Source organism: Ictidomys tridecemlineatus, chromosome 13, assembly GCF_052094955.1.
Source record: "Ictidomys tridecemlineatus isolate mIctTri1 chromosome 13, mIctTri1.hap1, whole genome shotgun sequence".
Taxonomy (NCBI): Eukaryota; Metazoa; Chordata; class Mammalia; order Rodentia; family Sciuridae; genus Ictidomys; species Ictidomys tridecemlineatus.
In genome coordinates this window covers 54,729,816-54,742,925 of record NC_135489.1, presented here as the reverse complement: position 1 = coordinate 54,742,925, position 13,110 = coordinate 54,729,816, and the positions used below count along the sequence as shown (strand labels likewise).

The window sequence follows — 13,110 nt, the reverse complement described above, 5'->3', positions numbered from 1 at the left end:
TTAACCTAAATCTCTTTCACCTGTGAGAAGTTCATTTCCTTTCACCTAAGAGAGAAAACACTCCCTCATTCTCTGTTTGGTTACAGCCATGGGAATAGTTACTTTTTTTTTTTTTTTTTAATGGGCAATTTACAGAAGGGATTCACGCATGGTCTCGGGCCCCAAAGATTTCCTGAGACCACAGTTGTGCAGAATACAACTGTCCTTTCTGTGGAGAGGAGGGACTTCTCACTGCACATGGGAAATGGGCCTCTGACCTTGGAAGGTTGGGCTCTCTGTGATTTTCAGACTTGTGGGCCTGAGATGGATTTACTATATTTAAGTTAAGATTGAGGTCCACATGGACATTCGTGTGTGGATTCCTCTGTAGGCAGTGGTGTTTGATGTGTGCCTACTTTATTTATGTGACAATGTTTATGTGCATTCCAGTGATCGTTAACAGAGGCCACTGGACGGAGAACTGGGATGAAAGTGGATTTAAGAAGGGCTGTATCAGCTGTAGGTTTGGCAGGACTGGGATGAGTCTGAGTCCAGTGAAAACCCCTGTGTCAACAGTTTGTGTTCAGCCAACCTTATATTGGGAGAAAAGGCAGTTTAGTCAACCATGCCAGAAAGGGACAACAGAGATATAGTGGATTTTATTTGAACAAAAGTTTAAAATTCTGCATACACAGAATCCCTTGCTTTTTTTTCCTACCTTAGCTATAAGACCTGTTTATCAACACCGGATTCTTCAATTAGGGCTTGTCTTAGGCAACTCAAACCACCATAACAAATATCACAGACTGTGTGCCTTCAGCAAGCGAAATTTATTTCTCACAGACTTAGAGCCTGAAAATCCGAGGTCCAGGTGTTGGTGGGTTTGGTTTTCTCTGAGCTCTTTCTTGTTGGTTTGTAGGTGCCCATCTTTTCCCTGTCTCTTCACATGATCTTCCCTCTGTGTGTGTCTTTGTCCAAATCTCTTTTTTATTAGGACACAGTCATTTTAGATCAGCCTCATTTTACTTAAGTCACCCCTTTCAAGGCCCTGACTCTCTATAGAATTGGGGAGGGGGCATAATCAGCCCATCACAGGGTTAAAGTGAAGACAGTTTGTATTTATACCCTTTTCCTCTGTCCGACTTCGAGCTCATTTGTCTCCTGGTCTGCCCTTTGGGGACAACCTGGATGACTATTGAGAGATTGTGAGAATAATGGCTGACTTCTAATAGAAGTCTTCCTGGAAGATGTGTCCTGAAGTTTCTCCTCTGTAGCTTCTCTTCCGTTTGGCCCAATTTTCTTATGCATGGCTGAATTGACAGTACAAAAGCTGACAAGGGTTTTGATAAGCTACCAGAACATGGTGTTAAAATAAATGCTGCTGCTGGAAGTAAGAGTTTGGGGAAATGGGGTTGGTTCTCATCAGTTGCCTCAGCCCAGGATTCCTTTCTCCCTTACCCTGGCAATCTCTGGAGGTCATGTTGCGCAGTGGTTATGAGGGCACACCCTGGGGTTTTCAGGTTAGTACTTGTGAGATCCCAGGATAATGACTTCATCTTTCTGTGCCTAATTTCCTCATTTGTAAAGTACAGGAAATAATAGTATTTACTTCATGAGAAGAAGGCAGTTCCAAGGAGTCACAGAGTCAATCATTCTAAAAAAGCATTTGAAGAAATTGATAACAAAAAATAATAAAAAAGTTATACCTGTAAAAAAAAATAAAAAATAAAATAAAATAAAGCATTTATCACTGGCCACGGTAAGTGCTCTGTAATTTGATGAGTAACAAATTAATGTTCATGTTCATTGCTCATATTATTATTAATGATATTTATTAATGTCAATGAAGATTATCATTAATCAATATGTCATTATAAATATTTACTCATTTTTGTTTCTTGCATATTCTCCATTCCCTCCCCACACTGATCCTTAGCTCCTATGACAGAAACTCCAGAATTAAATGGAACATGTGCCCTTGTGTCTCTTTAGAACCTGGTTTCCCAGTGAGTGTGAAAGTCTTTTTTGTTGTTACTGTTGTTATCACAAAAAGAAAGTGCAAGGCAAGGTCAGAGGTGGAGAGCTTGTACTCTGGCAGGCCTTATGTATGGTGGCAGAGGACTGAGGGGGGAGAACTCCTGGTTTCCTATTAGGACCTGTACCTCACTAACTTGTTGTTTGACCTTTCTTTACATGAGTTTCCATATATGTAAAAACACTAGCAGTACTGTTTGGAGTTAAGTGAGATAGTATGAGTAAGCTCTTACATACATGTGGTAAGAAGTCTGTTAGTCGTTTGCATTTTCAAAGATGAAACTGGAAAACAGAAGGTAAGTACATCCCAGTTCCATTATCTTTGTAAATGATGTCTGTAAACAGTTTCTCTCCAGTTGCTCCAGGCCTCCATTCAGTAAGTCCTAATTTCACACGTGCACAGTGGAATGTGATAATGGTCCATGCGCTCATAAAGTTTTACTTATTTATTTATTTATTTTTTGCTACCCAGGATTGAACCCAGGGTCCCTAAAACGCTGAGCCACATCCTCAGCCCTTTTTATTTTGAGACAGTCTCCCTAAGATCCTTAGGGTTTTCCTAAGTTGCTGAGGCTGACCTAGAACTTGTCATCCTCCTGCCTCAGCGTCCGGAGCTACTGGCATTACAGGGATAGAGCTCTGCTTTTAGGCTGAAAATATTTGCCAGCACTAGGACAGTGACAAGTACAGAGGAGGGTGTTCTGCCCTGTTCTCATTTATCAAAACGCTGAGGACATGGTTTTGCTTCTAATGTGCTTTAGAAACAGTGGTTGCTTTCTGGAGAAAGACAACACCCGAACGTGGAGAGCCCAGATATCAGGCACCTCATATCACCCACGTACCAAACTCGGCCAGGGAACATTTCTTGTGAGTGAACAGAGTTATTAGAACAAGATCAAGTTGTCCTTGCCTATGGATTCCCTAGAATTAGTAGGTGAATATAAAATCATTTGGTTTGTGATGGGCTAGGTTTAAAGAGCTCTTGTGTTCCTGGAATTGATGAGGAGAGGCTAAAAAAACAAAACCCCCAAATCCCAGAGACAATAAGACTCAGAGTAAGTGAACAACTTACTTGTGTGTGTGTGTATGTGTGTTATGCGTAACAAACATATATACATACACAAACATATATGTTCAGATATACACACAAATGTATGTGCACACACAAACATGCACAAACACATGTGCACACACAAAAACATACATATACACAAGCATATACATATGCACATATTAAATTAATATTGTCATACAAACATATATATATATATATATATATACAAACTTGCATGTTTATGTACCCTTTTACATGCATGTATTATCATGTATTATGTATACAGTTGGTCTTTACTGTCCATGGGGAGTGGTTCCAGGACAACTTGAGAATACCAGACTCCATAACCCTCAAGTCCCCCATATAAAATGGCGCTGTCTTTGCATGAACCTATGCATGCCCTCTCATATACTTTAAATCATCTCTAGATTACTTACAACACTTAACACCATGGAAATGCTATGTAAACACTTGTTATAATGTATCATTTAATAGGGAACAAGGACAAGAAATCTGTACATGTTCCGTTCGGATGCAGTTTATATACTTTCAAGCTGTGGTTGTTTGAACTCAGACACAGATCTCACAATACAGAGAACTGACTGTATGTTTAAAAAACAGAAAATAGTGGACTTTTTTTTTTTTTAATTGCACATAGCTATCTGAGTTAGAGGGAATCTGGACTAAATAGCAGCTCACATGGAAAGGGAATGTCCTTGTTGTTGAGTTAACAATCCAAATTTGCTCCCAAAGACTGAAGGGATGAAATGAGGGACATGGTGTTTTCACTCTTTCTTCCCAATTTAGAAGCATTTGGAATTTTGTGCTGAGTTCCTGGAAACCATGTTTTAAAATAAGCTTGTGTCCAGAATATCATGAGAAGGTGATGGTACCTTGTTAAATAATGAATGTTTTTAAGAAACCAGAATGTTGAAGCAAAAAATGAAAAGACTTTGGATTCTGGAAAGATATATGATAGTTATGTTCAAATGTCTGAACGACAGTTACATCAATGTGGAATCCTACATCTTTTCTTTCTCTCCAGTACACAGAAATTTATGGCAGACCTTGAATAAGTGTAAAAAGAAAGAACCTGTAATGTAGAGTTGTCATAAAACAAAAGTGCTGTCTTAGGAACCAATGAATTTTCTGTCTCTGGAAGTGCTCCCAGGAGGGCTGGGTTGTTGGAGAGATGATTCCTTCCTGGTGCAGGATTTGGGGCTAGTTATACACAAAGTTCCTTTCCAAATCCAAGGTTTGTCTGGCCAGTTTCCTCATTCTGTTAATAGTCAGCTGTATCCTCTTTTTCTCTGCTTCCTCCTTACTTTGAATTCTATTTTTTTTTTTTAAGAATGCTATTTCAAGCTGGGCACAGTGGCACATGCCTGTAATCCCATCAGCTTGGGAGGCTGAGGCAGAAGGATCGTGAGTTCAAAGCCAGACTCAGCAACAGTTAGGTGCTAAGCAACCCAGTGAGACCCTGTCTCTAAATAAAATACAAAATAGGGCTGAGTTCAACCCCTGGCACTTCACCCCTTCAAATGCTATTTCATTATCTAAATGCACCATATTTTATGCATCTATTTACCTATGCAAGGCATTCATGGTTGCTTCCAAATTTTGCCAGTTATGAATAAAGCAATTGTAAACATCTATGTGCAAGTTCTATAAGACTTCAGTTCATTGGAGTAAATGTCAAGAAGATGGTTATTGGATGAATTGGTGTTTAGTTTTATAAGAAACTGTCAAACTGTCCTCAAAAGGCTGCACCTTTTTTGCATTCCTACCAGCAGTGAATGAGGTTCCTGTTGTTCCACATCCTCCCCAGCAATGGGTTCTGTCAGTGTTTCGGATTTTAGCCAATTTAGGAGACATGTAGTGGGCTAACTGTGTTTTATCCTATTCAGATCTATTGTCTCCAAATCACCTAATCACTGTGAGAAATACATTTAACATTACAATTAATGAAATATAATACTACTATTACTAGCCAGAATCCAGGTAAAAGACTTGGGAAACAATAGAATAAGTACTTATGTTAATGCTAATACTGCTAATAATAAAAGTGCAGATTTATTTGTGAGTGCTTTTTGAGTTTATTATGAATATAAATGCCACCAGGACATAAGGCATATTTCTGATTAATGTGTACTAGCAGTTAAACACAAATGTGTTATTGGCACATGGCAGGGGTCCCCAGGAGGTGCCTAGTCCTGACTAAGACTGAGGAGGTTGGTAAACAAAGCAAAGGTAAACAGAGCACTCTTGGAGAACAGAGTGGGCGGAGCTCTGAAGAAGCTCCAGGCCCTGTCTACACAGTGGAGCTTACTTTATTGAATTGTGCTAGTTCTTCCCAGGGTGGATTTGGGGTTGATTGACAGCTAAACCTGCCATAATTTCTTTTCTACTATGCATGCAAAAGGCCCCCTCCCCAATGCACAGAGGGAGAGCAAACTGCAATCCTAATGATATGTTAACTAGCAACTAGTTAACTTTAGGTCCTTCCCTCATGTCCAAGATCAAGATCTGGGACTTTCCCTTCAAGGTCTTGAACTCCCCTCCTGGTGGTCTAGCTTCCTTCCTTTAACCACAAGATGGCCCAGCTTCCCCTCACCACAGGGCCTTCAGGCAGAGTGTTAGGTGGGTGGTAATCTCTCTCTCACTTTTCTATCTTTTCCGCATGCCTTGTCTCCTACCTAACAAAAGCATAGAGAGACATTGGCCATCATCGTATAATAGTTTTCTGGAGAACTACTTTGCTTTTTGAGCAATGACTGCTGATTCTGGTTTTTTTTTTAATTTTTTAAAAAATTACATATTTACTGGGCATAATTTAATGATTTTATGTACCTGTGCCTTGTGAAATAATAACCATAATCAAGACAAGGAATATAACCATCTCTTCAGATAAGAGCTATCTACCCTCTTAGTACACAATATTGATCCCTATAGACACATCGTACATGAGACCCCCAGAACTTACCCATCTTGCATGACTGAAACATGCTCCTGAACACACGTTCCCTCATTCTCCCCTCCTCCAGCCCCTGGCAATCACACTTCTGTGAATGGCCCGTCTTGGATTCCACGTGTAATCGCGCTCACGCAGTGTTTCTCTGCCTCTGACACACTGATTCTGGGTTGAGATTTTCCTAATGTCTTTGTTTCAGATTTTTCAAGTTGCCTATGTCATCATTAAAGCCGCCAATGCCCCCAGACCTGGAAACTGGATTTTGGAGCGCTCTCTGGATGGCACCACGTTCAGCCCCTGGCAGTATTACGCAGTCAGTGACACGGAGTGTTTGACACGCTACAACATAACTCCAAGACGGGGGCCGCCCACTTACAGAGCCGACGACGAAGTCATCTGCACCTCCTATTATTCTAGACTGATACCACTGGATCATGGCGAGGTACCGTGCCCACGTGGTGACAGCTTTTCCTCCTCAGAGACCCCAGCCTCAAATGTTGAGAGAGCCCTTGTAGGAGCAGATATCGAACACACAAAATCGATTGCTCTCAATACAAAGACCTTCACTACTGCTACCTATTTCTATTTAAATAGCCCTGAATGCTGCCTAATATGATTAATTTCACTGCAGATAATTTTACCCCATTGATTTCTCCCCTTCGTGGAGGTCCTGCATTTTTTACTCTGTTGTAATGGAATAAGCCCATCAGTTCCTCCTTCAGAGCATCTTTCCATAACACCAGGATGGGAACGTTTGTTGAAATATTAAAACGACAGCCAAAATGCTTCTAAAAGATGTAGTTCCTAATTTTCTCTGTGTAGCTCTGTTTGGAGGGATTTGAGGACTGGGAGATGCCCATAAAATGTCACAGCTCCATGCTCAGCACGCCCAGGTGGCACACACTTCATTAAAGTCAGAGTGTAATGAAAGCAGCACATTCTTCAGTAGCACCTGGCTTGATGAGATAAAACTACAAAAACCTCTCTGAAGTGCTCTTCACAGCAGGGACTCCGTAGAAAGCCCTGCATTGTTTCAAGAGCAGAGATTAATTAAGAGAGCAGGTTATGATTATGGCTTTTGGCACCCTTTTCTTGCTCTCCCCAGCCTCTTCATGGATTTTAGAATTTGTTTCTGAGAAGCCATAGCTTAATAATAGATGTTTAAAATATCCTTACCATGCAGGGAGAGGTGCCCGGTTAAAGATCCCCAGCAACCTCAGACACTGGAATGGAAAACTCTCGTAAATTGAAGATGTGATGTGGATCACGGTGATTCACGAGTAGTTAACACACGTTTGATTGTTTGGGTTTGATTGTAGATAGTATCTTGGTAAAGATTATATCCTGAAATTAAGGGCTATATTTTTGCCATGCTTAAAAATGTCATTTGTTTATTTTTCTTCTTCTTCATGTTTTAGATTCATACGTCACTCATCAATGGCAGACCAAGTGCTGACGATCCTTCCCCCAGGTTGTTGGAATTTACCTCTGCACGATATATCCGCCTTCGATTACAACGCATCAGGACTCTCAACGCTGATCTGATGACCCTTAGCCACCGGGAACCCAAAGACCTTGACCCTATTGTTACAAGACGAGTGAGTATACGGTGCCCCCTCACCACCCTTGTTATAAGTTTGTTTGGTTTCAGGGAGATTCTCTTTTCTTCTTTTCAGTTTGGTTGACCTCCCAGGTTGGCTCTCTTTCTTCTCAGCTGTTATATCCTTATTTTATCAAATATCATCGGATATCCTTTAATACAAATGCTGCCTTTACATGGTAGACCTGTTAGCGTGTCTTACCCCCTCACCCTCCAAAAGAACCTGCTAAGATTTTCACTGGAATTCCATTGATTCTTTTTTTTTTTTAAGGCATTTGTTCAATTGACTCTTTTAAAAATACCTTTATTTTATTTATTTATTCTTATGTGGTGCTAAGGAAGATTGAACCCAATATCTTACCCATGCTAGGCAAGCACCGTACCCCTGAGCCTCAATCCTAGCCCACATTGATTCTTTGTGTCCATTTAAGATGAATTTTGGAAGACCTCTTCACAATATTGAATCATCCAGTTCATGAACATGCTGTGTCTCCTCACTTATCTAATCTTCTTTAATTTCTCTTGGAAATATCTTATGGTTTATTGGTAAAGCTCTTGTTCAATAATGTAAGAAAAATAAATCAAAGGCATACAGAGAGCACAGTAAGAGTGAAGCACCACTTGTAGGTGACATGATTTATGCATAGAAAATCTGAAACAACTAGTAAATATAAGTGAATTTAACAGTGTTACAATGTACAAAATAAAAAATGTAGAATATATACTCAATGGAATATTACTCAGCTTTAAAAAAAAAGAGTAAAATTATGGCATTTGCCAGTAAATGGTTGGAGTTGGGAAATAACATGCTAAGCAAAATAAGCCAATCCCACAAAACCAAAGACCAAATGTTTTCTCTAATATGTGGACACTAATTCACAATAAGGCAGTAGGGGGGCACTATGGAAGAACAAGGTTACCTTAGATTAGGTAGAGTGAAGTGTTGGGAGGGAAGAAGAAGAGATGTGGGGAGAGGAAAGATAGTAGAATGAAACAGACATTATTACTGTATGTATATGTTTGTGTGTGTGTGTGTGTGTGTGTGTGTGTATGACTGCCTGACCAATATGATTCTGCAACATGTACACTCAGAAAAATGAGACATTATATCCCATTTATGTATGATACATAAAAGAGCATAAATGTATTCTACTGTCATGTATAACTAATTAAAACAAATTTAAAAATTTTAAAAATGAATCACATTTATATATGCAGTAATGAATAATGGAAAATGAAATCCCAAAAGATATTTATTAACATATACAAATCTACAAAGTGGTGAGAACTAATCTTAAGAGAAAAACACTATTTTGTTAATGAGGCTATTTACATCTACTGATTTTTGTGTATTGAACTAACTGCATTGGAGGATAAATCTTTGCTGGTGATGTATTATCTTTTTTATGTAGTACTAAATTCAATTGCCCAGTATTTTTTAAGAGTTTTGGCAGGTAGGGTTTGAAGATGACCTCTTTGGTTTAAAACGCAGCCAAGCTGGAAAATTTTTTTAGACTCTTAGGTTTAATAGATGAGTTGATTTGAGCATTATTGATTTTAATTGAGCACCAACATTCATCATGCGTGAAATATAATTTGAAATGGACATATACTGTTAGATTACTGATAATACACTACCTGACAGATTTGTGGAGTGCCAGTGTTTTCTTTTCACTGAAATAAAAAGGTTTTAATTTCTGTATATAACATTTCTTTTTCTTAGTATTACTATTCAATAAAGGACATTTCTGTTGGAGGGATGTGCATTTGCTCCGGCCATGCTAGCAACTGCCCATGGGATGAAACTACAAAGGTAAGTTCTAGTATTTGATGATTTATTGCAACTTCAGCGTAGAAGTTATAACTGTAATATTTTCAGTATTCTTTTGCATTCAAGGCAAATGTTGAAAGTTATAAACTCATGTAGCAAAAGAGTAAAAATATTTTCATAAAATTTTACTGTTTTAATTTTTAATGTTTTTATTAGTATATTATATTTATATATAATAATGAGGTCCTTTTGACATAATCATGCATGCATGGAATATAATTTGCTCCATTTCTGGACCCAGTAGTAGTTCTTTCCCTCTCCTCCTCCCTAACCTTGCTCCCCTTCCTCTGCTGTACCGATTTTCTATTTACTTACTGTTTTTTTAACTGGACACTATGAATGCAGTTCTAAGAGGAAAGTATACAGCATTGAGTGCCTACATTAAAAAATATATATATATCACAAATAAAAAATATAATGTCATACCTCAAGGCTCTAGAGAAAGAAAAACAAACCAATCCCAAATCACTAGAAGACAGAAAATAATTGAGATCAGAGATGAATTTAATGAAATTGAAAATTTAAAACAAAACAATAAAAAGGATCAATGCAACAATCGCTGACTTTGTGAAAAGATTAACAAGATTGATAAATATTTAGTCAAACCAACAGAAAGCTAGAGAAGACCCTAACCAACAAAATTAGAGATGAAAGGGAAATATCACCAACACAAGGACTTCTGCAATCCAGAGGATCATTAGTAACTATTTTGAAAATTTATTCTACAATAACCTGGAAAATCTGGAAGACATTGACAGATTTCTGCATGCATATGACCTGCCCAAATTGAACTATAAGTATAAACAGACCATTATCAAGCAATGAGATTGAGGCAGCAATTAAAAGCCTTCCAAGGAAGGAAAGCCGAGAATCAGATGGATTCTCAGTTGAGTTTTACCAGACCTTTACAGAAGAGCTAACACCAGTCATTCTCATTTATTTCATGAAAAAGAAAAGAGGGAACACTCCCAGATACTTTCTATACAGCCAGTAAAACCCTGATATCAAAACCAGATAAAGATGCACTATGGCTTAATTTTTTAAACAATTTCATAATTTTGCTTTATTTGGAGGATATATTTCTAATTAAGTCCTTCTTGTGGTTTTCTGCATGTGTGGTAAGGTATGCGTAACGTAAAATTTACCACAGTAAGGTGAACAAGTCAGAAGTCTTCTGAATTTTGAAACTCTTCTCTCTAGGAGAGAATTGAGCAAAAACGTGCAGTTATAATTTATGCTGAACATTTTAAAAAATATTGCCTTCTCATTTTCTCCATTTCCATGTTTGTGGTACTGAATCAGAATAGAATAAAGTTTGTTTTAGCACAATATTAAGTGAATTCAAACCACTTACAGGAGTTACTTTTTATTTTCCTTATCTTTTCTCTGTAGTTTTGTACCTCTGGAATAGGATTATTCTTTTGTTGTTATTGTTGTTTGTTTTTGTCTTTTGGGTTTTGTTGTTGTTGTTGTTGTTTGTTTTTGCAGTGCTAGAGGTTGAATGCAGGGCCTCCCACATGCTAGACAAGCACTTTACCACTGAGCCACACCCTCATTCCAGATTGTATTATTTTGATGCTAAAAAAAATCTGTAAATAAATGTCAGAAGATTATTAACGAAAAGTCTTCTAATAATTAAGACAATTATTATTACTAAAAACTTTCAAATCCTTAAAAGTCAATGCATCTTTGAAAAAAACATTTTTTTTAGCCAGCCCTTCTTTGAGAGTTGCTTTTATCTTCCCCCCTTCTCTTTGCAACCAGACTATCTGTATATATCCTTTTAGAAAAGTTACTTCCCAGTTTGTTTGATATGGGTAAATGTCCTTCCATTGTGACATCTTTCCACTTATTTGTGGTAGGTTCTCTCCTTAAATACAATTAAGAAAAATACACAGGTAAAGTTTTCTGATCCAGTTTCGCATCCCTTTTTGTGTAGAAACTGCAGTGTCTGTGTGAACATAATACTTGTGGAGAGAGCTGTAACATGTGCTGTCCTGGGTACCACCAGCAGCCCTGGAGGCCTGGGACCATATCCTCTGGTAACACATGTGAACGTAAGTACGCTATTTGAAGAATGTGGTTTTTCTCCTCTTATTGTAACTATACTTTCGTCATCTTAACTTTTGCAGTGAGTTAGATTACTTGTTTTCACAGAAAGTCAAATAATGCCCAAAGTTCTAGATTATCTTTAAAAAGTTTATAAACTATTAAAGACTAAATGTATCTTTATGGATTTGCTATTTTCTCAAAGGTCCCCTTCCCATACATCCATTTATTCTTTATTATCTTGGATTTAACTTTTAAATAAACAATATATTCACAAGATTCCAACATCTAATAATATAAAGAAGTTTGGGGTAAAAGCTTTCCTTTTACTTCATTTCCATCCTTCCCACTTTTTATTATTTCCCATTATGTTCTTATTAAAATTTTTGTGCAAATAAGCATGCATTAGCACAGTGCTACTCCCAACATATGTTCTTACACAGAAGAAGACATAATATTCATACCATGGCTTATTTGTTGTTGTTTGTTTGTTTGTTTTTGGACCTCGGGATTAAACCCAGGGCGTTGCACATGCTAAGCAAGTACTCTGCCACTGAGCTGCCCATTACTTCTTAATATTTAACAATATATCTTTAAAGTCTTTCCATGTTAGCAATTAATTGCTGCTTTGAAAAAAAAGTGGCATAGAATTCCATTATATGGGTATAATAAATAATTTATTTAAATGGATATCTATCAATGGGTGTTTCAGTTGTCTCTAGTCTGTTGTTATCACAAACGATTATGCAGTGATTGTCCCCATACATTTTATTCATATTGTGTACAAAGATTCTGCAAAGTATAATCCCAGAAGATGGATTGCTGTGTCAAATGGGCACTCACTTTTATTATCTTGATAGCTCTTCCTAGTTATCATACATAATATTGCCTATATCTTATTAAAATTGCTTATTCTAGAATTTTAATTGCATTGATAATCATATAGACTTACTTAGAGAAATAAGGGCCTGCTTTCTATAAGACATCCTATGTGTATTAATTAATTTATTAAAATATTCTCTAGAATGTAATTGTCACAATAAAGCCAAAGACTGTTACTATGATGAAAATGTCGCCAATCAGAAGAGAAGCTTGAATACAGCTGGGCAGTTCAGAGGAGGTGGGGTTTGCATTAATTGCCTGCAGAACACCATGGGAATCAACTGTGAAACCTGCGTGGATGGATATTATAGACCACATAAAGTAAGTACATGTCTCTCCCATGGCTGAGCATCATTGCCTTCCCAAAGTAGAAAAAAGAGACTTCACAAAGTTGCAACCTATACAGTGGAGACAAGTCTCAACCTCTATGTTGGAGACTCCTTTCCTTTTGTAATGCTTGATTTATATTGTCACGCTCATAATGTTCTTCTAATTTATATTTTCTACTCTGCCCTGTTTACTAGATAAGTAGGATGTTCACGTGTTGTTATTTAACTTGAGGTCAGGGGCCTATTATCTTTGTGATCTTGGGTTATCTAACTGGGAATGTGGAGATTCTGCCACTAACCAGAGGCTGAATATTGCTTATAGGATGTAGTCATTCCTCAGCTGACTTGATACACAGTTGTGACAGTGTCCCTGGGGTGTTC

At 37.7% G+C, this 13,110-nt stretch overlaps 1 protein-coding gene across 1 annotated transcript in view; it reads left to right on the top strand.

Moving 5' to 3' along the window:
* Lama1 (laminin subunit alpha 1) overlaps positions 1 to 13,110 on the top strand; it is a 150,274-nt gene that overhangs the window by 46,546 nt on the left and 90,618 nt on the right. Inside the window, exons 4-8 of the mRNA XM_078030367.1 lie at positions 6,238 to 6,480; positions 7,457 to 7,636; positions 9,362 to 9,451; positions 11,409 to 11,526; positions 12,543 to 12,721. Coding sequence (XP_077886493.1) covers positions 6,238 to 6,480; positions 7,457 to 7,636; positions 9,362 to 9,451; positions 11,409 to 11,526; positions 12,543 to 12,721 — 810 coding nt within the window. The remainder of the gene's footprint in view (positions 1 to 6,237; positions 6,481 to 7,456; positions 7,637 to 9,361; positions 9,452 to 11,408; positions 11,527 to 12,542; positions 12,722 to 13,110) is intronic.